We start from the raw sequence: 25677 nt of genomic DNA on the forward strand, positions 1-25677 counted from the left end.
GAAATGAGGTCTTTATCAGCAATCTTTCATTATGTTAGAAGTGTGTTTAAGACGTTTCACTGTAAATCCACAGTAAACAAGACCAACAAAATGAGGCACATCTTAAAACACAGACACATTTTATGATTAAAAACCAGACAGGGTTTTGTTAAAATTGTTACATGTAAAGAAACAACATTGGTAGACAAAATTCAAAAAATACAAAATAAATAAAAGTGAAACAAACAATCAGACAAAATGCTTTGTCAGCTTCCAAACATTTCTCCATTAACGATATTCACATTTGACATCAATACTGTTGATAAATGAACACAAAGTAACTGTTAATAGGTGACTTTCTCCAACACGTCTAAATGAGTGTACAAGTGTGCATGTTCACAAACGCATGCAGGTGTTTACAGATTAACTGGCAAAAATGATCCGTGAATTACGAAAATCTTTCTTCTGCGTGTTGACCTGCAGGTCGCGGGGGGAGTCTGCCATCTGACCGACTGGCTAACCTGCATTAGAAGCTTTAGCGACTCTTTCATCCACCGATAGGTTAAACGGACATGACGAGGATACAAAAACAACAGAGAAACAGAACGTGTGAGTAGAGAACACGTCTAGCTGTAGACCAACTGTTCCACACATGAAATCTACACCTACACACCACAGAGCCATGCCGTCCCTCTGCTCCACCCACCATGCATCACAGACACTTAGCACGAACACGGAGGCCGGACTAAATCCAGTACACAACATCAGAATCTCTAGAACAACGCATGCTCTCGTGTTTTCACGTGCCCAAACAACAGAGATATATTTTACTGTTTTGCAGATTTGTTAAAATTGCACATCATCTGAAGGCTAACTAGTGCAGGTGAAAGTAAAAACTAAAGTCAAAAGTTCTTTTTTTTGTTTGTTTGTTTTAAAAACAGGGGCTTGGTTCAAGTGTTTAGATAATCACGCTGCAATGTTGGCTTGGTCAGTGGTTCCCAGACTTTTGGTCTTGTGACAAATTTATGTGATCATTTAAATCATTCAGTTTGATTCCTCAGTAGGTAAAACTATTTTCTAAGTCACAAAACAACAAGTTCAGTGGTCTGCAGTCATGCTAGCAGCTCTGTACGGCTGCACTTTGGGACAGCAGGGCTTTGGGCTAAGAGCTAACACGCTAACATGTTTGGCAGGCACAAACTTGACCACGTTCGCCGTCCCAGTTTAGCGTGTTAGCATGCAAATGTTGACATCACCGAGTCAGCAGTTCACCCTCTGGGGAAAACAATGTCTGTACAAAAGTTCATGGCAGCAGCTGCTGGGATATTACATCTCTCTTCCTCCCTACTCGCTCTCTTGTCTTTAGTGTAGTTTATATGCCAAGAGACAAACGACACATGAGAAACAAAGCTAAAGAGGAAGTTGATATCCTGACAGCCCCCAGTCCTGGCCAAAGTGGTGGACTGACTGACTGACTGACGGTGCCATCCATTCAGCGCTGCTAGCATGGCTACAGCAAAATATTAAGAGGATTTTAAAAATAAGCAGATTTCACTGACAGAAATATGTGACCTCTCCTGGGGACTTTCAGTTTTGGAACCACTGAGCAGTGCGAGGTACGATAAAACCGGGTTCACAAAGGTGACGGGTACAGTAAGTGCTTTCAGGGTCGATTACACACATCTCAAAATGGATTCTTTAGTCGTGGCTTCAGCATGCAACTCAGGGGGAAACAAAGTAAGAATACAAAACCAAATGATGGCAGGTTTATAGTCAAATCACTTTTCGACATCAAGCGCACAGCTGGAGTTATACAAAGCAGGAAGGAAAACCCGCTTTGACTTGGTCTTCCTGCCATCGACTGCCCCCTGATTCAATCCCATCTGGTGACGCACGATGCCAACCACCACATTCAGGATTCAGGGACAGTTTTGAACCTCAAGGTGTTAAGGGACTGTGGGTGGATTTAGCTCAAAAGGAACAGCACAGAGAAAGCAGCTGGAAATCATTTTCTGTTTGTCAGTAGGTATCATAAAACATGAAATATTGCAGGGGAAAATGGATTCGTTTGCCTCTCACTGAAACACCAACAACAGAAAACGAGCTAAAGACCGTATTATAGAATATACCTCAGGTAGGTGCCTCCTGGCTTTTTTAAGGTATGAGAGGCACCTTATGATAAGAAGGGAGAACAACTGTGCACAACACAGGTCAAAGGCACAACACTGGACAACAGACGAAGGGAAACAACACCCAAGGTGCTTTGCAAAGGCCCAGAGAACAACAAGGGAGGAGAAAGTGCTCCTCAGTGAGCCGTCCGGGCATCTTTAGCAGCACACAGTCTGCTCACGACTCAGATCAGCACAATGAAACGCAGTCGAGAGGAAGAAAATAAACAACAAAGAAGAAGTCACGTCAAAGTTTGAGCTCCGAGGCCGGACTGAGCGCCGTCAGGGAGCAGGACAACAGCTAAGGTAGTTTTTTTTTCTGCTTTAACGCATTCTTTTTGTTCATGCATGATATAACATAACTGCATCAAATATGTTCTTTATACAAAGACGGGCGTGTCAAAGTGATCAACGCTGGGGAGAAAGATCAGACGTGCCAGATGGTGACTAAAATGTGAGTTCAGTCTGCACGGCGGGCGACAAACAGATGTTTCGTATTCCTCGTCTGATATGTGGAATTACAAAGTCTCATTTACAGCAGCAACAGCATCGAAGTCTGATAAGAGCGAGTGTTTGGAGGGCGCAGTGGACCGACAGATTCCTGGTGAGCTCCAGGAACCTGAATTTGGCATTCTTCATTAATTCCTGATATTTTATACACTAAACGATTAATTGTAAAAAATCGTTTGGAGATGTTGCTACAAGCACCATCACAGGACAACTTATTGTCAAGAGAAACTTTCTTAGCCAAGTTGGAAACTTTCTGCTGGCACTGAAAGAAGAAGTCACATCTAAACTAAAGGCTTCCCTGTGAAGACACCCGTGCCATCCGGCTCAGGCGTCTCTGGGCCTTAAGCGTGAGGAGTGCGATTCAGTTTGCGCTGCGGTTGCTACAAGTGCTGCAGAACGTAAGACGAGACAGCCATTTGGGCGTTAAGTGGACCACCAGCGGCACCAGAGGCAGCTTCACAGAGGGCGAATACTGGCATGAGTGGAGCACAGCGAGGGGGGGGTTGAGGCAGCATACAAACTGGCCACAGTCCGATCCCGCCACGCCGGTCTGGACACGCGGCGATGACCGAAGGTTTCCTGATCTCCAGTTACAATTTCAAGATATGCAAGAGATCAAAGTAGGATATCGAAGAGAAAATTACTGACAACATCTGGAGGCTTTTTTCTTGAGGAACACTACAGAAAACGTGCAGCTGAAAAACGTGTGATATTTCAGTCATGGACAGAAAGCAGAGAGGCACCGCATTCACGTACTCACATCCATGTTACCGAGTGGGAGACCTTCAGGAAAACCGCTTATGAAAAATGATATTTCCTCTATTGTTTAAATAGACTCATCCACCAGAATATGTAAATATATGACAACTATGATACAAAAATCAATAATTACACTATTTGCATTCAAATTTTCATATAATTTCATCATGTAGCCTATATAGATTTATATAGATTCCTCACATGCCTTGACAAATTGTACACAGGTGTAGCTTAGTCTCTTTGAGTCTTTGTTTTTCTTTTGCACAGAAATATCCCAAATTTTCTCGGAGGCCGCAGTCGGAAACCAAAACGCGGCATCTGCAAGACGATGCGTGACAAGCGTTTGAGGTCTGAAGACTCAAGAGAGCGGGCGGAAACGCTGCCACCGGCGATCGGGCTCATCCTCCACCTCCTGGCTCGGTTCTGCTGCGCCTCAGACGTCAGCCCAGGAGTCCGGGAGTGCAGAGAGGGAGACGGCGGGCGTGGACGCTCGCTTCGTGAACAGACTCGGGTGAAGAGAGGCTCAGTCAGTGGAGTTGTGTTCATTCCTTTGTGTCCTTTGAGAGCCCTGAGGAGGTTTTCTGCTAAGTCGACAGAGCCAAACGTGTAAGAGAGGAAGAATCCTGTCCGTCAGTAGCGATGATGACGAGGATGAAGATGTTGATAATGACAGTAGCTCTGTGCTGGGTGTCCACCCACTCACAATGATGTGGGGCTACAATCAGCACCGTAGCCTCCGCCGCAGTGACACTGACCATCAAAAAGCTGCTCAGAGGAAAAACACTTTCTCTTGTATTCCCTTTTTAACTCCCCATGAAGTGTCCCACAGCCCACAATGGAGAGGACGAAATGAGAAGACAAGTCGGGGGGAGAGGGGGAGAGTCGGGGAGCCCCCCCCCCACCCCCGCTGTGGAAAGGCACACCAGAGGAGGAGGAGGAGGAGGAGGAGGGAAGGGGGTCGATGATGAAGATGGCCAAGAGGGGAGTAAACTCATGGATCTTGTTGATAAATCGGAGAAAATGTTCATGTTGTTGTTTAGTTTTTACTGAGTTAACAAAAAGTGTCATCAAGCTCAGGTGTGTCCTCACATCCGCGAGCCTCGCTCCTGAAGGATCTGTGAGGGAGGAAGGAAAAATGAGTTAGGAAGTCTCAAACTGAAGCTGGTATTTCCTGAAGATAAGGCTATTCTTTCCATGGCATTTTTATTGACAAAAATAAAAACATAGAATATGTGCATCCTCGTCACCTGGGCAGACCACTCACCTTGGCCTTCTCGGTGGGCTCGATGACGATGCCGTTGGTGGAGTTGTTGAGTTCCCGGGAAACTACACATAAAAACTCTGCCTGGTCCTCATTGCCGTAGTTGTAAGAGGAGCCGATGCTTATGAGCTGTGGAGAGGAAAGAAAGTGTAAGACAGGAAACTTTAAGGTTGCTTCTGTGGAGGAAACGTCTGCATGTCAAAAGTTCTGTGGATTATAAGCTAAATTCTGGGATTTTTATTGGAATTTTACTGGGATTTTATTGCTCGGTTCCACTTTCTCAAATGAGAGGATTTCCTGCTTTTCTCTCTACTTTCTATACTTTATAAATTGATTATCTCTGGGGTTTAGAGCTCCTGTAATGAAATTGTAATGGATATTTTTCACTATTTTCACACTTCTTATAGACAAAAATGACCGATCAATCAAGACTACGATCAGCAGATTCGTCTGTAATGCTGGCGATTTGGGGCTTTGCTCAAAGGCACCTTGGTGGTGGTAATCACGGGGGTTACTTGGATCGAACCGACAACCTTCTGGTCACAAAGCTCGTCTCTCTTTTAGGCCACAACTGCCAACATCTTCACAGAAGCTAATGCCAGAGAACGGGGACACATTTCAGTCGGATACAAAATGCTGAGCTCTGACACTCGGTCATACGCGTGTTTAAAGAATTCACTCACATTTAGTGACAAATATCCGAGAATTCATCGACTTTGCAAACTTTTCTTTATAAATGTTTTAAGCCCGCCTCCAAACTGAGGCTTGCAACAGCAGCTTTGAAACCAGCAAAGCGTAAACTAAGACATGACAGGAGAGAAAAAAAAATCTGCATTTTGTGCACCTGCTCGAACTTCCAACCGTCCGACATGGTGGAGACCATCTGTGTGAGTTCCTCCTCTTGGCACTGTAGTACTCGATACACATGCTTCACAGGACCCTGAGGGACACGACAAAGCACACACATACAGAACAGCATCAATGATCTGCCCACAAACACAAACAAAAAGCTATTTTTGGTTTTATTTGTGCTGGAACAAAGTCTGGTGTACAAATTTATTCTATTCTCAGCCGTCTGACCAGACGTCACTGCTTTGGCGTCTGTTTTCTGCACCTGAGACGTCCGGTTCTCGTTGTCCCGTATCCTCTCTTTAACCAGCCTCACCAGTGACGCGATGTTGTAGAACTCGGCTTCCTCAAGAACACCTGACACAGAGCAGATGTCCTGATTTATGTACAGGAAAACACAAAATTCATGCAAAATAAAAGTCCTCTGCTACTTTCATATGTTTATCTGATGGGGACAAAAGCCGTTCTAAATGTTGTCCCCATCAACCCCCCGAAATCAACGCCTACGACATGACAGTGTGGTTCATCAGACTTAATTGTTTGCTCTCAGCTCCGCATGATGTTTGAAAATCTCACAGCAGTGACCCAAATGTTTTACCTTCCTCGGCCAGATTCTTATCCATGATCAGTTTCCCGTGCCGCAGGTAATTCAGGATGGGGCCGAAGTACGTGGGGTCCCTGTCGATCAGGTAGGCCCCCGTCTCGTCCTGTAGGAACACGTCAAAAGCTGACATTAGAGAGGAGGACTGGTTGGTTTTTCCCTGAAGGTTAATGAGATTCAATATATTTAGCTGACACTTTTATGACAACACGCAGCAGCTGCACGTACATCAACTTCATCAAGTATGCTGAGCTGCTTCATGTGCTACATTTAGAAACAATGAGAGAGTTAATGTTTTATGCCATAAAAGTGTGTGAATTTTTCATGACGTTAGCAGAGGTTTGTTTTCGTCTGAGGCTATAAAACACTGCAGGAAACAGCTGGGAGATAATAACAGGCGGAGTTAGAGCTGAAGCCAATCGACCGATCAGCCGTCAGCTATTCTGATGACCGACTGATCGTTTTGAGTCCGTTTTCAAGCAAAAATCCCAAACATATTTTTGCTTCTCTGGTGTGACAGTTTGCTGCTCGTTCTTGTTGTACATCGTTGTAAATTAAATATCTTTTTTGGACTGTTATTTGAGGATGTCACCTTGGGGCTCTGTGATGGCCTTTTTACAAACTCATCGATTCAATAACTAAAATCACAAACTTGATTATATTTTCGTAAATGGATGCTTTTAGCTTAACACGTAGACGTATGACGATAAGTGACCAGGAACTGCCGTGGATATCAGGATATCAGTGGATATCCAGAAAATCACGGACAGATCGTGTTAAAGTGGTAGTTGTAGCCTTACGTAACAGTGGAGCACAATTACTGGCTTTAAAGGTCAGTTTGAAGTTTGTTAATGACTTCACACATGATTTGTGAGGAGCATCAACATCATATTATATCAACATTGTACTTCACTACATGTTTTGACAGATATGGTTACTAGCTACTTTACACATTAAGATGTTACATTAGAGAGATTGGATTAGTGGATGAAACAATAATAAAAATGGTCATTAACTGCAGTTTTACTGTACACAACAATGGAGAACAATCGATTAGGACCATAATTACATGCAGGAAAATGTCATTATTAATATTATTACTACACGGCCGAGCTGTAAGCATTTACCTTGCTTGATTTATCATTATTTACTTATACAGAGAGTGAACTGAGCCCTTTACTGTGACATGATGGAGCCACTCACTTTGTCTGAGTCCAGGTCCGGGTCCTCCTGACACAGTCGGAACAGGAAGGATTTTGGGTCCCTGCACAGCGTCTGTTTGGTCGTGATGAAGTAGGTCCCACCAACGTTGAGTCGAACCCAGCGTGAGCCCGGCTTGTCCAGCGGTTCGGACGGGGAGCTCGGGTTGCTTTTCACCGGGAAGCCGAACACCGAGCGTCCGCCGCTGCCACTCGACACCCCGCCGGGACTGAGCTGGCTGCTCCGCGGCGGAACCATGAGAGTGGGCGAAGCCAGGCGCATCGAGCCCCGAACGTCGCGGTGCTCGGGCTGCTCTATGGTGCCAGTACCGCTCTGTTCCACAACATGCAGCTCAGCCATGTTAGCTTCGTCTGAAAAACACACACAACCGCACGATTAGCTAACGATACACTGCGGGGAAACAATTTCTCTCAGCCGATTTGTAAACAGAGCGAGGATATTTTTCTCCGACGGGGAGGCTGGCATCAGGGCGTTGCTGCTCGCACTCGACCGCCTCTACCTCCAGCGCCAAAAATTAAGACACAAATATGACTAACAAAGGCAGTACGATGTCAGCAGCATCGCGTTTAATCGGTCCTTCACAAGATAAATTGGTCATTCTCGTCTATTCAAACGTTAATCAGAGAAAGGCAATTCTTCCGGGTTGTAACGTGATTACTGTTTACTTCCGCTATGTCATCGTTTTTCAAAATAAAGCTAAAGGAATTTTAGCCTTTAGTTAGTTTTTAACTGAAATGTTTTAGAATCAAATCAAAAATAAATGTGTTTGAGATGGACTAATAACTTAATATCCAGCTTGTTCTTTGATACTTAAATTATCAAATGCTTTTTTGCTTATTGTTACTTCACCTGGATGTTTGACCTTCACCTTTTGACATCACAGCTAGCTTGGAAAGCAATCATGGACTAATATCCAAAAATTGTGTATTAATCTATAATGTCAATAACTGTCATTGTGGTCTCTGTGATGTTGTTCGGCTTCCTATGTTGTTTATGAGTTTTGTCCAACGTTGCAGTGTTTTGACCTTTTAGGCCATCCTACAATAACAATAAAATAAACAATAAACAATCCAGGCACGTATCACAAAAAGTCTGTGTGTATTTCAACATGCAGCATTAAAGGGATTACTTTGAAATTATGTTTATTTGCACAGGTAACAAAACAGTGCTTAAAAAGGACTGGGATGGTGACATCAAAATAACTCATATAGGCCTATGAGGACATCTCACGAGAAATAATTAAACCGTTAAAACTGGATGCAAACAAGGTAAAGCAAAAAGAAATGAAAGCAGCTGTGAAAATTGTTTGTCATAAAATAGAAATAAACGTAATGGATTAAGAAAAATCAACTATATTGAATGACAACAGGGCGAGCAGAGAAAAACAGAAAAAGACACGAACTAGTTTTAATATTAAAGCTGTGCAGTTTGTTAACGTTAAGCTGTCAATAAATAAAGTTGTAGCATCTTGTTTAACCTGTGGGGGGCAGTATGGCGTCATTACAGCGCAGATTACAGTAGGAGAAGAAGAAGAAGAATTTGACTAGTTGTGGGCGCGTTTGGTATCTGCTCTGCTGTTCGCTGTTGTGCTGTAGAGATACGTCTGACAGGTACAGCGTCGAGACCTGGGTTAAACCCGCAAAAAGGTTTATGACTATTGCGTTACGTTATTATACCTATTTGACAAATGGTCCATTCGGGATAAGCTAGCTACGCAGATATCATCCTCATCCTCCAGGCTAGTTCATTTTACCCGGTACTGGCTGTATAGCTAGTTAGCAAGCTAGCATCAAATAACGTTAACTGTTAGCTCAGCATCGCTCGCAGCTCCTTAAAGAAGATGGTTCATGTAAGCCTTTAAAATCGCTGCTTGCGCCCGATTCATTGTCTGTCCTGAGTTCCGTTTGTCAGTATGAATCAGCACCTCTCATATTCATACCGACTGTATTGGGGCTAATCTGTTCTCCTCCTAAACAAAGTGTGTTGTCATTTCAGCTGCCTGAGCCATGAGTGAGTTCAGGATCCACCACGACGTGAACGAGCTGCTCAGCCTGCTTCATGTTCGAGGAGGTGATGGAGCAGAAGGCTACATAGACTTACTGCAGAAACACAGGACTCCATATGTGACAACTACAGTCTCCGCGCACAGTGCCAAGGTGGGCACTCATTTGGGACTCCTTTAGCACAACATTGACCTTAACGTCCTAGAAGGATGGCATCAGGACGCTTTGCAGACATCACTGGCCAGCAGATATTTTTTGCCAGATGTGCTCAAACAGCTGACACTAGAAATTAGAAATATGTTATTGTTTAGCTGGTTACATTTTTTTCCCAAAATGAATCATTAAAAGAGCTGGAGCTTTGATATTGGATTGGATATTGACTGTGTTGTCATTTTCAGGTCAAATTAGCAGAGTTCTCTAAAACTCCAGAGGACTTCTTGCGGAAGTACGAAGAGCTCAAGTCCAAAAATGTTCGAAACCTCGACCCTCTTGTCTACCTGCTCTCCAAACTCTGTGAGGATAAAGAGGTAATCATTTACAGCTAATTATATAGTTTTCACCCAAACCCATTCAAAACGTTGAAAAGTTTTTATCACACTGTCTCACAGCTTCGTTGTGATACTTTTGCAGACGCTCCAGTTTCTGCAGCAGAATGCCAAAGAGAGGTCAGAGTCATCAGCGAACACAACATCAACCACAACTGCCAGTTACAGTCTGCCTCAGACCACCTCCAAGATGTCCATGCAGGAACTGGACGAGCTGCGAAAGAAGCTCGGCAACGTTACGGCCAGCTCCAACGCTCCTCTGGTGAGCATTTCTTACTCAGATGCAGTTGATTTGAATCTATAGGAGGGGTCATTTTACAAGCCTTAACAGAATTTGGATGGGATTTTTGTTACTTTGCCGAGGTAAATGGTTGTGTTTTTCTTCCCCAAAAGCCCCAATTACCTTCTCTTTTTAGGCACACAACCGACGACAATTTAGCATTCATGTCGGATGACACAGTGTATGAGTATGTAGTGAGAAGTGATTATAGTTGACCCGATATCTGATCCTGTAACTCTCTTTGGCTTGTTTTTGTGAATTTGTTTTTTCCTGCAGCCTGCTGAAGTCACACGGAAAATGCTGAGGGACAAACACAACAAGAAGAACCCCACCCAACCTAACCCTGTGTTTCCTAACTGGGTGTACGACCGTCCTGCTCTCCTCGGAGATTTCATCACTAGCCCCACCCCTGCAGCAGATCCAGCTGTGGCCATTGGTAAGCCACTTTTAATGCTCAACTACGGTTTGTTATTGTTGGAAGTGTTTCTAACAGTGTTGCCTGCGGTCAGGCACGATGCCCCTGGCTGCTCAGGAACAAGCTCTGGTGGAGGATCTGCTGTTTGTCCTGATCGGAGTTGACGGGCGAGACATCACAGCTCAGCCTGTACTGGGTAGGCAGAACCGCTCCTTCATTGTGGACTCAACGCTGGACATGTCTGTCAAAGAGCTGGTTAACAGAATATTACCAGTTGCGTCATATTACTCCACTATAACACGGTGAGTATTTAAAAATATCAAGTCGAATCGATGCTTTCAGACTATGAAGCTCATTTGTTCATGTTTCTGACTGCATCAGAGGAAACATCAGTAGTGGTTGTGGTTTTGTATTTGTCCTTCAGCTTCATCGAGGAGAAGTCGTCCTTTGAGTACGGTCAGGTGAACCATGCGCTGACGGCGGCCATGAGGACCCTGATGAAGGAGTACCTGATCCTGGTCACTCAGCTGGAGCACCTCCAGCGGCAGGGCCTGCTGTCCCTGCAGAAGCTCTGGTTCTACATCCAGCCCACCATGAGGACCATGGAGATACTGGCCTCTATTGGTAGGAGATTTGTGTCTTTGGTATTCCAACAGTCTCTTCATTTTGCTCCAGTTATACAGGTGTGTGCAGAGTAAAAACAGTTTCTGCAGCTGCTCACAGGTCTTTGAACAGCTCCTTCCTGTACTGTGAAGTGTAATGTCATTTTTTTATAAAAGTGCTCACAGACCGTTCAGAAGCTTGTATTGAAGCCAAGGTTTCAGCACCGGTATAATTTTTCTCATCCATGAATGTGAGCTTCTCATTTAGACCACTTGGGGGTGATCTGAACCCGGTTAAGAGAGAACAGCAGCACCAGCAAGCAGCTGCAGTGTTTCATCATTAATTGATTAACTGTGAAAGTAATCAGAAATTGTAGCCCCACTACAAACATTGTGTTATTTTATCGACTTTGTTCACTAAAAAAAAAACAAAAAACGAAATGTTTTGTAAAGAATACGTAGACAGCTGGTACTGTTGTAAAATAAAAGCAATGTTTAAACTTGTTTAAACTTTCTCAGCGTCTTCGGTGGACAAAGGAGAATGTATGGGTGGCTCCACGCTGAGTCTTCTTCATGACCGAACCTTCAACTACACCGGCGACAGCCAGGCTCAGGAGTTGTGTCTCTACCTCACCAAGGCAGCCAGCGTCCCTTATTTTGAAATCCTGGAGAAGTGGATCTACAGGGGCATCATCAAGGATCCATACAGGTGCACTTCAGACACAACAAACCACGCGTATCCTGCTGTATCTGCTTTGTGTCTGAACCTGAGTTCATGTCCGTTGTGTCCATACGTTGTGTCTTCACAGTGAGTTCATGGTGGAAGAGCACGAGCTGCAGAAGGAGAAAATTCAGGAGGACTACAACGATAAGTACTGGGATCAGAGGTACACCATTGTGCAACATCGCATTCCCTCCTTTCTACAGAAAATGGCAGACAAAATATTAAGCACAGGTAAAAACAAAACAAACAAACAAGCTTTACAGGAGCCTTTCTTAGGCTGAAAGATTTTGATTCCCATCTCTGTTGTTTTGTAGGGAAATACCTCAACGTGGTGCGGGAGTGCGGCCGCGACGTGACGTGTCCTGATGCCAAGGAGGTCCTGTACACCCTGAAGGAGAGGGCTTATGTGGAGCAGATAGAGAAAGCTTACAATTACGCCAGCAAGGTCCTGCTGAACTTCCTCATGGAGGAGAAGGAGCTGGTTTCCCGCCTGAGGTGTTTTTCTTTGTCGTTTTTCTTTCATTTATTTTTAGATTATTTTTCTTTTATTTATTAAACCACATGTGCCTGTGCTGTGTTTATTAGATCCATCAAGCACTACTTCCTGATGGACAAAGGCGATTTCTTCGTGCACTTCATGGACCTGACGGAGGACGAACTGAAGAAGCCAGTGGACGACATCGTTCCTCCCAGACTGGAGGCCCTCCTGGAGCTGGCTCTGAGGATGAGCACAGCCAACACGGACCCTTTCAAAGACGACCTCAAGGTGGGTGGAAACAAGCCGGTGTGCAGGTGGACTCCAACACGACTCCAAATGGATGATAACGTTGCTTCGTATCTTGGCGAGTGGATTATGTGCCTGTTGTACTTAAAGCTAGTTCTTGCTGCCCCCAAGTGGCCAAAAAAGTCAGTTATTGCACATTGATTTAGATGATTCCTCACGATCCATCCATTGCTTCATTATACAAATATCAGTCAAGAAAGTCTTGTGGTCTTCTTTCACTCACAGATTGATCTCGTGATGTGAGCATCTTCCTGTTCCACACTTTTTAAGACCTGAACTTCCTCTCTTCTTTCCACAGATTGACTTGATGCCTCATGATGTTATCACTCAGCTGCTGCGGGTGCTGGCCATCGAGACCAAACAGGAGAAGGCCATCATCAACGCAGAGCCCACAGACGTGGCCCTCAGCGGCCTGGAGGCCTTCTCCTTCGACTACATCGTCAAATGGCCGCTGTCGCTCATCATCAACAGGTTCCGCTCTGCCGCTGCCTCTCGATTTCACCTCATTCATGTGCTTATTATCGTTTGGTTTTCTTTTAACCTTCAGGATAGTTCAGCGCACTTCCTCTGCTGCCTTCTTAAACATAACATAATAATCAACAATAGAAAGTGCGGTTGTGATTTCCTAAGCTCATAGCAATGCAGCTAGATAAATTAAATAAATGTTTAGGTCTGGTAAAGCAAATCAAACACATTTAGTAAAGAAATATAAAAAAACAAATTTTGTCTCCAGGAAAGCCCTGACGAGGTACCAGATGTTGTTCAGACACATGTTTTACTGCAAACATGTCGAGAGGCTGCTGTGCAACGTGTGGATCAGCAACAAAGACTTCAAGCAGTACTCTTTACGTTCTCCCAAATGGTGAGCTGGGGTAGGATTTTAGGGAATTTATGTTAATATAGCAAAACGTCCTCACACACTTCATTCAAACTGCTTTTATCGCCTGCCAGGTTTGCAGCTGCGTTCGCCCTGCGGCAACGCATGCTCAACTTTGTGCAGAACATCCAGTACTACATGATGTTTGAGGTGATGGAGCCCACCTGGCACGTCATGGAGAACAACCTGAAAACAGTGAGTGAATGAGCTCTCACATCCAGCTGACAGCCGCTGTGTGTGGACTGACCGTGTTTTCCTTCGCCAGGCCTCAAACATCGACGACGTGCTTTGCCACCACACGAGCTTCCTGGACAACTGCCTGAAGGACTGCATGCTCACCAACCCCGAGCTTCTCAGGATCTTCTCCAAACTCATGGCCATCTGCGTCATGTTCACAAACTGCATGCAGGTTTGTATCTTTTTAAGTATCCTTATTGCCTGACTAAAATGCCACACAGATGTGCGTCAGAACCTGATGAAACTACTGGATGCTTGTTTTTTGTTGACTGCTGTAGCGGTTCACTCAGAGCATGAGATTAGAGCGTCTCTCTCTGGAACAAGGGACGATGGACGGTCCTCCCACTCAGAGTGAACATGCTGAGGAGGCAGAGAGGAAGAGGATGACCACTAAGGTATTTTCACAGCAGTCATCGTCAGAGATTTAGATTTAGATCTGATCAAGCAGACCGTGTACTGCAGGAAATATCCGGTCAACGTGAACATGTTATCAAAAAAATATTCCAACTATTTGCAAAAACACCACAGCTTAAGAGCTTAACGTGCCTCAGCTGATACGTGGGTGCTGTCTCGCCGCTTCAGTTTTTAGCCGAGTACGTGGACGCCCTGCAGTCTGACGCAGGCTTTGAAGCCACCATCAGTAAGTGTGACAGTAACTTCAGCATGCTGCTGCTGGACCTGCTGGACAAGCTGAGCATCTACAGCACCAACGACTGTGAGCACAGCATGATCAGCATCATCTACAGGTAAACACATCGCGTCTGCTGCTAATGTGACTGAACGTGTATTTGGAAAGTCTTGGTATATGATGAGGAATTAATTTCTTCTCTTCTTTTTTAACCCCATAATGTCACAGGCTGGACTTCAATGGATTCTACACTGAGCGGCTAGAGAGGATGGCCATAGAGCGGAGTCAGAAAGCAGCAGCGTAGCATGTTATGTGTTTGTGAATGTTAACTGTCACCCAGCAATAAAAAGACATCCTGTCCTCGTGTCCGCCAGCCGTCCCGCTGATTGCCGCACAGACCTGATACTTCAGTGTGTAAATACTGTATGTTATTATCATGAACTGTATGAAATGTTATAGTCTGATGTTTGCCGTCTCATTTCAGTGCTTTAAATTGTAAATTTTATGAAATGTGGAGCTATTGTGTTTATTCTGCTCTGGACATCAAAGTGGTGACACTTCCTATGGGTATCTTATTGTACACTGAAAATGTGTGTTTGTATTCATTAAAACAAGACTTGACTCTGTGGATTCTGACTCTCACTTGTGGCTTGCAAAAGCCTCCCGGCTGAATAAACCAACTTGTCAACAACATCTGCAGATGTTACATATGACAGATGTGTAGCTACTGTTTTGTTTCAGCTACATGAGACCTTTTCAGGGCTTAAGTTGAATGTTCACTATTTGATTTTGTTGTCAACTAAAGATTTATTATTATCATCATTATTATTATTGTCGTTTGTGGCCTAGTAAGTGTCATAACAAGTTACATTTAAACACAAGTTAGCTGAACAACGGGAGTCATACCGGAAATTCCACGACAATGATTTCAAAATAAAGGCGTGCAATTTGAAATATATATATATATTTTAGTTTGTCGCAGTTTGGTTGCTGTAAGGTGGTATTCTGAATGTGTTGAAATAGTGGTTGAAACGAAGAACGCGTCCACCACACAGACTGGACTCCATAGCTTAAATGTGCATTTTCTTTAGGAAATAGACGCAGCTGTGAACTTAACATCGCGAGGAATGAGGGGGAAAATGTCACAGGTTAGTCTTTATTCAGCGGCTGGTCGCTTATTCAAATGTACTTTGGGGAAGTTAACGTTTTAAAATTAACGCTGTGATTTTTTTAACCCTAATATTTGCGTACGAGCTCCTACGTGACCGAATGACCATGAACGGTGATGGCATTCTGACGTGTTTCAGTTTAGCGGAAGTCCGACGCGAGGTGTTTTTTCTGATCGCAACTCGCTTGACAGTTACGGTAAACGTGCGAGGCGGCGATAAGAGCGCAGCGCAGGCGGAGCTTTAACGGAACAGCTGGCGTCGATGATTCACGGTGGAGTAACGGCAGATGAGAGCCAGTTTCCGAGCAGAGCGCACCATGATGGGAGCGAACACGGTCTCACTGTGGCTGACATGGGGTAGGTTTTCTCTACAACTCTACGAGTACAACTTTACTACTCACAACTATCTAACTGTAATACTTTTATAGTGCGCAAACTGTTTTCTTACATGTGCCAAATAAGTAGAACAAATAACAAATAAGTAGAGAAGGATGCATTAACGTTTGTTGTGTCTGTGTGAATGTTTAAGTTGGGAGTGTCCGTGAAGTCTGTGTCAGTTTAAAGCCTTGTTAAATAACCTCCATGTTGCACTGATAGACCCGGTAAAGTTTGGTTTGCTGTGCGCAGCGTGTCTCGTGCAGACGTCCGCACTGCTGTCTCACGTGGACAGGTACGAGGTGGTCACACCTCACAGACTTGCGGGGAGACAGAAGAGGAGCGCGCGGGACGGCCAGGTGACCACACCTCACCCGCCTCACTCCAAAGTAACCGCAGCTGTCAAATAGTGCAGTAAAAAGTACAGTATCTGAAATGTCACGGAGTACAGTAAAGTATAAATACTTTAAGTACAGTAATACATTGTTATAAATGTATGTATTTGTTATACTGACGCATTCCTTTGTCCACCAGTGGATTGCTGAAGCTGGTTGTGAAGAAGGAAGACTGTACTTAAGTACAGGACTTGAGGAAAGCTTGTGATTTGATAGTTTAAGTGCATTTTGCTGATAATATAAAATACACCTCAGTGCTTTTAATTAAGTAAAAACTCACAGGACTCTTCTCCAACAGAGAGTATTTTTACTGTGGTGTTGCTACTTTCACCAAAGTAAAGGATGTGAGTACTTTGTGCCGCCACTGCAGCTCCCATGGCGTGACTGATGGGGTGTTTTCACAGGTTCATCCTGACACCATTCGGTACGAGTTGGCCTTTGAGGGCAGGAACCACACGCTTCATCTGGAGAAAAACAGGTGAACGTTTGTCCAAAGTGGTTTTCTCAGGCAGCCTTTCAGATCCACTCGGCTGAGACGTGTTTTAATATTTGGAAACATGAGAGAAGAGAAGTTGCTGGTGTATTTTGCAGGAACCTTGTTGGAAGAGGCTACACTGAAACTCGTTATTCAGAAGACGGAAGACGTGTGACGACGTCACCGAACGAGGTGAGATTTTACTTTCAGTTTAAATTCTGTGATTTGGTGTAGAAAGATGACATTTTTAACAGAGACGTTCGACTTTATGATGGTTGATGGTTGGGAAGCTGAGTGATTTTCTGTTTCTTCAGACATTTCATCTTTAGAAATGAGTCGATTTTTACTGAAAAAATAAGCACAGAATTAATCAATAAATGAAAAATAATTGTTAGTTGCTGCCCTAACGTACACATGTAGGCTCACCAAATGTAAGTTCTGAGATCATCACAAAACATTAAATCAAACACTTGAATTTGTGATGAATTTCAGCTGATTTCCTGGCTTATTGTGGCTTTTTAAATACTTTGTTTTATACACTGAGACTCCACATATTCATTAGTAAGAAAACATCCCACCTTCCAGAGGTTACAAGTCGCACCTTCGTGTCTGTAATCTATTGTGAACTTATTGTGAATGTGTTTCCACTCAGGATCACTGCTTCTACCACGGCCGCGTCGAAGGCGTGAAGGACTCCTCCGTCAGCGTCGGGATTTGCTCGGGCATCAGGTAGGAAAGTCGGGATGTTTTCAGCTTCAGACTTCCTGTTTGTAACCCGCTGCTGACATCATCTCCGGCTGAAGTTTTGAAACTTTTGAAACTCATGATGTTCGGTAATCAGATCAGTTGTTCAGCCGGTTTGCACGTTGCGTTGCTTGTGTTTGGCGCGTGTTAACTTGTCCTGCTTTGATGAATCTGAAGCTTTCTGTAAACCAAAACATTTGCGCTGAACTCAAGTCGAGTCCCTCACGAGCGTTTCGCCTTCCCGTCTCCGTGTCTGCAGTGGCTTTGTGAGGGCCCGGCAGCAGGTTTACCTGATCGAGCCCCTGGGACAGTCCGACGATGGACCCCATGCAGTTTACAGACGGGAGCAGCTGAAGGTCAGCGGGAGGCCCGGCTGTGGCTCCTCGTCCAACGGCTCACTGTACGACCGGGACCAGAGCCCGCCGCTCGCCGGCCTCTACAGGACCAGATCCTGGGTAGGTGACAGTTCAGGTGTCTAAAAATGACTCAGAATGACTGTACAGTTTGGTGATGTGATGATATATTCCATTTATCAACAACGCTTACTGTTACTCACTGCAGCAAAATCAGAATATTCCTGTGAAGGTTGTACTTCTGTTTCCTTCAGAGATCGAAACCCATCGCGGGTCCGCAGAAGTTTGTCGAGCTGGTCGTGGTGGTGGACAACACTGAGGTAAACATCTCGCTTTGATTCCTTCACTCAGACTTTCCATCGCTAAGTGAAGCCGATCACGTCTCCTCTCTCTTCCTCCAGTACAAGCGATACGGACGTGAGACGAAATCCCGTATTCTCGGAGTAATAAATCACGTTGACAAGGTAAAGAAAAGTTCGTGTTCAGGCTCGTGTTTTGAAGCAGTTCGCCTGCCGCCAGGCCGTCGCTCGATGTGAACGTCTCGTCTTTGCCTGCAGCTCTATCGGCCTCTGAACATTCGAGTCGTGCTGGTGGGCTTGGAGATCTGGACACACAAAGACTACATTGACGTCGACGTCAATTCGGAGACAGCTCTGGACAATTTCCTCCTGTGGCGCCAGGCTGATCTTCTCCAGAGGGTGAAGCACGACACGGCCCAGTTTGTGACGTGAGCACCAGTTTCAGATACCTGTGCAGGTGTTGGACTCAGTAATGTTGCCAGTTTGACCTGATGTTAGATTCCCCCCCTGACAGCGGCAAAGACTTTGACGGAGACACGGTCGGACTGGCAAATAAGTTTGCCATGTGTACTGAAAACTCAGGTGGAGTCAATCAGGTATGAATATTGACCTCCAACTGGAATTAATCCTTTAACAAGTGGAGACGAGTGAGTGAATTTAAAGCAGCAGTTCTTTGTTTCCATTCCAGGATCACCATGACAACCCGATAGGCCTCGCCTCCACCATTGCTCATGAGATGGGACATAACTTTGGCTTGTCCCATGATGCTGCAGGATGTGCGTGTGGTCCGTCCTACAGCAGCGGGAACTGTGTGATGGCCGATAAGCTCAGGTAACTGCGAACTCATTTTGTCGTTTGTCTTTATCCGTTTCCTGTTTCACAGCCGGCTGCATACAGAAAAGGTTTGAAAGAACTTGACTTCTCTGCACACACCTCATCAGGCCTTATCGTCCATCATCAGTGCTGTAATGTTCGGGTGTCCACATACTTTTGGCCAGACAGTGTGTTTGTGCGTGTGAGTCCTGTGCAAAGCCGAAATCTGTTTGCTCCTCTTCAGGACAGGAAGTCAGGCGTTCCCGGAGTTCTTCAGCGACTGCAGCGTGGAGCAGCTCGCTGAGTTCATGGAGCGAGCTCAGCCCAGCTGCTTGTCCAAGCCGTTAAGCTCCATCAAGACCATCGCTGTGGTTCCTCGCTGTGGCAACGCCCTGCTGGACCCCGGAGAGGAGTGTGACTGTGGCACCGTGGAGGTAAACCCGATCTGGCTCCAACAGATTAGTCACTTTTGGGACCTTGGAAAGTTTAAATATATCCTGTGTTGAAGGAAGTTGGCATTGGGATTTTGTCTTTTAGCTGGTGGTTTCCTGTGTGCAAGGTCACAGCTAATAAAAGGGGAAGGTAGTGGTGGTTCAGGGTTTGGCCTCCAAGATTAAAAATAGTCTTCCTGCGTGCTCCCATCTCTTCAAAGCAGCTGCTCGTATGGGAGGTCTGAACCTGATCTGTTTTCACTGAACTTTCAACACTGCAGTTCCTGTTAAAGGTGCGGCTGCGTACACAAACATGACACAAGCGAAAAAGAGTGTGTTTGTCTTTTGCAGGAATGCAATAACCCCTGTTGTGATGCCTCCACTTGTCGCCTGACCGGAGGATCGCAGTGCGCTCATGGACAATGCTGTGACAACTGCCAGGTACTTAAGCTTTGGGGTGGGGATGAGTTATTACGATGTGTCCTGAGGGGCCATCCAATCATTGTTTAGATTGAACCAAAGATGGGACACAACAACGCTGCTGTCCTCAGAGCCTCGCCGCTGGCACGGCTTTAATGGCCCCATCAGCCTCGCCGTCAGCGGACGGAGAGGTCAGGCAGCAGGGAGGCCGGTCGTACAGACACACCCTGCTGCTGGCTAATCACTGACATTAAAATTGTGACATTAGAAGGTTACAGAGCGAACCAGCAGCATTTCCGTAATAAGAGGAAACAGAGTGTGATAACCTGCTGTTTCTTTGTAACTCACTACATCCTCAAACGAGGCGATGCAAGTCATGAAATACCCCGCAGGAACACCACACGGGGTAATTATACGCCCTGTTTGAGTAACGTGCACGGACTCTTACCGAATCACCTGAAATGCACTTTGACCCACAGTTCAAGCCGGCTGGGAGCGTCTGCAGAAAGTCGGCCGGCGACTGTGACCTGCCTGAGTACTGCACCGGAGTGTCGCAGGACTGTCCCGAGGACAGCTTTCACATGAACGGCAAGCCCTGCTACAACCAGGCTCAGGGCTACTGCTACGACGGCCAGTGCCCGACACACGAGCAGCACTGCTGGAGGCTGTTTGGCACAGGTACACTCGACGCGCTGCTGCCCGTGTTTTCCTGTCGCTCCGAACAGACGAGCTGACTTCAGTTAGCAGCCCTTTTCAGGGTCACATGGTGAAAACGACTCAGCTGCCACGTTTAATAGTGTTAAGTTACAGCTTAGTGTGGCATTTGTTCAGCTTCCAAAGTCAAACTTTGTGAGTGTTGACTTATTGTCTTCCATCTTTCCTGACCTTTCATCTTGATTTCTTTTCCCTGCAGACGGGCGTCCATATTAACTCAATTAAAAATTATTGTAACCCACAAAACTTTGTGTTCAGATTCTCCGACTCTTGTCCTGTGAGAGAATTCAGTTTCGACTGAAAAAGCCAAAATGATGACGAAGCACTTCAGTATTTTCATCTTCCTGACCCTCCATATGTCCGATAGGTTAACTGTGAATATCTACTTTCTGCAGGCACCAGAGTTGGACTGGACGTGTGTTTTGACCTGAACAAACGGGGTGAAGAAGGTGCTAACTGTGGGAGGAACAGATTCGGCTACACCCCCTGTACAGCACAGTAGGTTTTCTTCCTGCTCGGCTTCCATCCAAATGAGCCAATTTGTTTGGCAGCGCACCTCAACCCAACCCAGCGTCCCTGATTACTCTACTGATTCATCTTTTATCTTCTTTTTTTTTGTTTGTTTTTGCAGGAATCTGAAGTGTGGGTCTATATTTTGTGATGGAGGGGGTGAGTCCATCACCGGTAAACGGGCAGCCTACACTGTGTACAGCATCCAGTGTAAACTGGCTGTGGATGACGATAAAACCAGAAGCATCGACATGGTGCCCAGAGGGACCCGATGTGGACCGAATAAGGTAAAGCTTTCAGCGCAGAGACTCATCACGCCGGGTTTTGTTGGACGTTTTACTCATAACCAAACGTTTGCGCGCAGGTTTGCCTCGACAACAGATGCGTGGATTTATCCGTTTATGGCAAAAAGGAGGATTGTGCAAAGAAATGCAACAACAATGGGGTAAGAGAGTTATTTTAAGGTTTGGAATCGCTCGCAGATGTTTTCAGTTAGATTCCTCTGCAGCAAAAGCTCAAATGCTTCACTCGTGGTTGAAGTAATGTTACTGCATTTTCTCCCCAGGTGTGTAATCATAAGCAAGAGTGTCACTGCAATCCGGGCTGGGCTCCACCCTACTGTGACATCCAGTACGCAGATTTACCTCAAGGTACACGACGCTTTGATTCTGTGGCAGTAAATGTGCGAGTCCACCTCAGTGTGCAGTACGGGAACACAAACGTGAGTCATTCGCTACGAGTGATCTCAACCCGGACTCACTTAGGCCTCACAGGCATTTTGTCTTCAGTCTTCATCTTTTGCACGAAGACCTAACTGCTATAATATGCAGAACTAAAAGTCTGCCAAGTGATTGTGCAACTGCTCAGTCCGCTCAGTAAACTGCTGAATGCACAAAGAAAGGAGGAAGAAGAGCAGTTGTGAAACGCCTCAGGACTCGGACGCGTTCACACGGTTTTCCTCACAAACCTGCTGTCAGAAAGCTGCTCGATTTGGTATTTTTCCCCCCAGTTATGGTGACATAAGTTGATCAACAAAGCTGAACAGTAATGATGTACTGTTGCTGACTAGAAATGATGACACACCTTTCCTGCTCTGTGCTGACCAACGCGTCATCCTTAGCTGAGGCCTCCTGACGTACAGGCCAGCATGACAGCAAAAACAAACTTCTTTCAGCTTTTTACAACACATTTTTCCACATTATCACCATACACCACATTATTCTGCTTTAGAAAGAAACATTTCTCGATAGAACAACATTAATCCGAATACTGAATCGAATGATCGTTCCAGTAAGCATGGCTGAGAAACATCCGAACGTGTGTGTGTGATATTTCCTGCATCTACACAACAGTGTGATGTGAATTGTGTGTGGAAAAGGAATGAAACCACCAGAGAAGTGAACATAAAGTGCAGCTGTGATGTGTGTGTGCCTGCAGGTCAGACTGGGATCATCGCTGCTGTGTGTGCTGTTCTCTCCATCCTTCTGGTGGTCACTGTGATCATAGCAGGGCTGATGTGCTGCAGAAAGGACAACATGGACAGCTACACCTCTAAAAGGCAGCTTCCTCTCAGATTCATTCACGCTCAGCTGTCCGTGTGTGCTTCTCTGACCGGCTCAATCAATCTGGTGTTCACAGGAAAGTGCACTCGGCTCCCGACAGGCTGAACCCGATGTTCCAGGAGCCCGGCGCCAAAGACAGACCTCAGATCAGTCAGCCCACGTTCGTGGAGTCAACGGCAACGCAAGCCTGCGCTCCTCTGATCGTTATGGCGACTCCCAGCAGACCCGCCCCACAGGTACAGTCAGACTGCAGGTTTAGAAATTCATGTCGGGGATCAGTCAGTCAGTGATAGTGATTCAGGATCCTTTTTTTTTTTCCCAGCCACCGAAGAAACCGTCTTCAGTGTCGTCCACCTCACAAACCGAGCCGGTAAGCTTTAAATGAATGAGAACCTGATCTCCTGCATGATGCACACTGAGGATCAGAGCTGCAAACCGAAGCCTGCAGCTGACGTCACATGAAGAAAGTAAAGTCAGATGTGGTGTGCAGCTGGCGGGGCTCCAACACCGTGTCGGTCCGCCTCTCATTACTTTCCCACTTTAAACCCCGTCTGTAGCGCGCAGACTCTTCCGTTCCTACTGAACATTTCTTTTAAAAACACATCAGAAGTGTAGATTAGTTCCTGAAAAAGGCTCAGCGGTCTGCGAAACAGCAGCTCGAGTCCCCACTCAAGTCTTCATTTAGTCTGCATATGATGCTGAGTGTGTGTGTGTGTGTGTGCACAAGTGTGTTTAAAGAGAAAAATCACAAACGTCTGACTGACTTTCCGTTTTGCCGCACAGACTCAGATGCCTCAGCCTCCATCCAAACCTCTGCCACCTCTGAATCAGACTCAGGTGAGTCGCTCCTACAGCAGATGGAAACAGTTCAGTGGAGCTGAAATCCATCAGCAGCTTCAGTTTTAATTTTAAGACACTTTATGTGTCTGTCGTCTTTAGTCTTACAAACATCGATAAACACCAGCTCAAGTCGGAGGAAATCTTCCTTTTCGATGTTACACGTATTTAAATGTGTTAACTCTGAGCTGTTATCGCTCATCACGTTACTGGTGTAGTAAACTACATCCTGAAGGCTCCCCTGCTCCATATTCATTCAGGACATTTCAGAAGTTGAAGCTGAAGTTTATCTGTTTCCTGCCTTCTTAAACTGCTTCCTCATGTTGCTGTAACATGCAAGCTTCCCCTCTCGGGATCATTAAACGTCTTATCTTGAAGTTGCAGCACATTTTCGCTCAGCCCAGACCTCCACAGTTTGAGGCCATAGTCATAAAAGTGTCTAAAATTCGTCTTGTTTTGTGTTTCAGTATAAGGCAGCCAAACCAAGTCCTCCTCCCGTACCTCCAGCGAAGCCCAGCCCTCCTCCAGCTGCCGGAATCAAAGCCTGCACTCCCCCAGTGCCTCCAGCGAAGCCACACGTCCACAGACTCACATGAGTCTCATCAGAAGGATCGAGTCTGACCAAAGCAGAGGACTTTGAGCTCTTAGTCGGACAGGCAGAAAGTCAGCGACTCTTTTTGGTTGTGAGTCACAGAGGCCAAACTGTGGAAAAGCCTTTAAAGATGTGATGCAGGACCGGGGCTTCACCGGCTCAGAACTTCTTTGATAACATGAGACCAAATGCTTCTCATCATTCTTATTTCGTCTGCATAACGTTACTGCAAGACGTCTCATTGCACTTTGATGAGCGTGAGCAAAATGGTGCTCACGTGAAAATGTACTTTCTTAAATATTTTAGATATGTTTATGCAAGGGACTGTATGAAAATGATTAAAACATGTGGGGGTGGGGTGCAGAGAGGGTAGGCCCTGGTAAGAGCTACCTAAAATGGCAGAAACCATCTTTGGTAAAAATTTAATTGGCATGTTCTTTGAGTTTTTAGTTTGGCTCATGTCCCATCTGCTAACATGGAGGGGGAGGAGTTTATGAGCTGTACTGCAGCCAGCCACCAGGGGGCAACACAGATGTTTTGGCTTCACTTTTGGGGAGCTCTCATGTCGTTATTTTTATACACAATCAATGGATGAAACGAGTCCAATATTCAGTAGCTTATAGGCCTGATTTTGGTCTACGGAGGGAAGATATCCCTTTTTTAGCTGCTAAATATCTGAAAATGACGCAATGAGAGCCATGAAAGTGAACCATAACAGTAAAGATTGCATGGCGGGAAGCTAAACAGCTCATTATGAAGCTCTGTAAAGCAGAGGGGAAGCCACAGATTCAGGTTCATTGGAGACCCTTTTCACTTTGACCCATTTTTATCATAAAAATACAGATTATTGCCCTGTTAAGTTTTTATTAAACCAGTTGTAGCAAGTCAACACTTGCCACATGAGATATTAGTAGGGAGGGTGTAGCAGTTTTTTCCTAAGCCGCGGGGAGTGTCTCCACCCGGCCCCACTGTAATAATTGTTCAACAGTCCCTAAACTGTCCAAAGCCAGTCTGTGCCTTCTGCAAGGTTCATTTTGCATCACTTTGCACTGTACTTGAAAACGTGTGAGCGGTACGCACAGTATGGGAGGCTGTGCACCGTTCAGCGAGTGTGTCACTGTGGTTTAGCGTGAAATACTTCCATGCTTCTTTTCAGTCCCGAGACGGCGAGTGTGACAGCCTCGAGGAGCAAATACTTGTTTATTTATTGCACTGATGGGTCTGCAGGGCAACAGTCACAGGGTTTTGTAACTTTTACGTGAAACTGTAAATTAGTGGCAAATCACTGTTGTGTTGGCAATCTGTCACACTTATTCCACCGGATGTAAAATGAATCCCCGTCAGAGGGACTTTCTGTTGTGACAAATAAAGTGCACTTTATTACACAAGTGTGATGAGATGATCATGTTGCCTCAGCAGATTACACAGTCGGCGTAAAGCAAAACATGACAGGATTTCTTCTCTGCTTCTTCAGTGTTGAACTGAAATGATTAAAAGTTGGTTATGTCTTCTCCTCTACGCTGTTTTCTTTGTCTCATCTCGCACA

At 45.3% G+C, this 25677-nt stretch overlaps 3 protein-coding genes across 3 annotated transcripts; 2 read left to right on the forward strand and 1 right to left on the reverse strand.

Moving 5' to 3' along the window:
- Positions 1–102: 102 nt before the first annotated feature.
- kctd2 (potassium channel tetramerization domain containing 2) lies at positions 103–8019 on the reverse strand. Its single transcript, XM_046377446.1, has 7 exons — positions 7885–8019; positions 7331–7698; positions 6125–6233; positions 5792–5883; positions 5522–5617; positions 4681–4806; positions 103–4531 (listed from the first exon to the last, which is right to left on the reverse strand). The coding sequence occupies exons 1-7, from the start codon at positions 7907–7909 to the stop codon at positions 4502–4504; spliced, it is 846 nt and encodes a 281-aa protein (XP_046233402.1). The 5' UTR covers positions 7910–8019; the 3' UTR covers positions 103–4501.
- A 794-nt stretch (positions 8020–8813) lies between these two features.
- Positions 8814–15071, forward strand: tubgcp2 (tubulin, gamma complex associated protein 2). Its single transcript, XM_046376360.1, has 18 exons — positions 8814–8958; positions 9344–9504; positions 9750–9878; positions 9982–10158; positions 10453–10612; positions 10686–10893; positions 11016–11215; positions 11713–11902; positions 12003–12148; positions 12232–12412; positions 12503–12683; positions 13000–13172; positions 13435–13563; positions 13653–13773; positions 13844–13987; positions 14094–14210; positions 14398–14561; positions 14672–15071. The coding sequence occupies exons 2-18, from the start codon at positions 9355–9357 to the stop codon at positions 14745–14747; spliced, it is 2646 nt and encodes an 881-aa protein (XP_046232316.1). The 5' UTR covers positions 8814–8958; positions 9344–9354; the 3' UTR covers positions 14748–15071.
- A 743-nt stretch (positions 15072–15814) lies between these two features.
- adam8b (ADAM metallopeptidase domain 8b) lies at positions 15815–25644 on the forward strand. The gene is made up of 23 exons (XM_046376361.1): positions 15815–15968; positions 16239–16345; positions 16786–16859; positions 16973–17048; positions 17509–17585; positions 17860–18055; positions 18208–18273; positions 18355–18417; positions 18511–18680; positions 18767–18848; positions 18941–19083; positions 19310–19499; positions 19848–19937; positions 20396–20594; positions 21026–21128; positions 21262–21427; positions 21505–21585; positions 21706–21790; positions 22578–22698; positions 22779–22938; positions 23025–23072; positions 23486–23539; positions 24007–25644. The coding sequence occupies exons 1-23, from the start codon at positions 15899–15901 to the stop codon at positions 24133–24135; spliced, it is 2550 nt and encodes an 849-aa protein (XP_046232317.1). The 5' UTR covers positions 15815–15898; the 3' UTR covers positions 24136–25644.
- The last annotated feature ends 33 nt before the right edge of the window (positions 25645–25677 follow it).

This window comes from Scatophagus argus, chromosome 21 (genome assembly GCF_020382885.2).
Source record: "Scatophagus argus isolate fScaArg1 chromosome 21, fScaArg1.pri, whole genome shotgun sequence".
Taxonomy (NCBI): domain Eukaryota; kingdom Metazoa; phylum Chordata; class Actinopteri; family Scatophagidae; genus Scatophagus; species Scatophagus argus.

Excerpts from the sequence above, each read along its gene's own strand:
- kctd2 (XM_046377446.1), bottom strand. The coding sequence starts at position 7,909 with ATGCTGCTGACATCGTACTGCCTTT. Across the intron at positions 4,807-5,521 it reads ACGGTTGGAAGTTCGAGCAG|CTCATAAGCATCGGCTCCTC; the intron begins GTGCACAAAATG and ends TCCTCTCCACAG. Across the intron at positions 4,532-4,680 it reads AGCCCACCGAGAAGGCCAAG|ATCCTTCAGGAGCGAGGCTC; the intron begins GTGAGTGGTCTG and ends CCTCCCTCACAG.
- tubgcp2 (XM_046376360.1), top strand. The coding sequence starts at position 9,355 with ATGAGTGAGTTCAGGATCCACCACGACGTGAACGAGCTGCTCAGCCTG. Across the intron at positions 12,413-12,502 it reads GAGCTGGTTTCCCGCCTGAG|ATCCATCAAGCACTACTTCC; the intron begins GTGTTTTTCTTT and ends TGTGTTTATTAG. Across the intron at positions 14,562-14,671 it reads ATGATCAGCATCATCTACAG|GCTGGACTTCAATGGATTCT; the intron begins GTAAACACATCG and ends ATAATGTCACAG.
- adam8b (XM_046376361.1), top strand. The coding sequence starts at position 15,899 with ATGAGAGCCAGTTTCCGAGCAGAGCGCACCATGATGGGAGCGAACACG. Across the intron at positions 17,049-17,508 it reads TGACGACGTCACCGAACGAG|GATCACTGCTTCTACCACGG; the intron begins GTGAGATTTTAC and ends GTTTCCACTCAG. Across the intron at positions 21,586-21,705 it reads AGAAATGCAACAACAATGGG|GTGTGTAATCATAAGCAAGA; the intron begins GTAAGAGAGTTA and ends TTTTCTCCCCAG.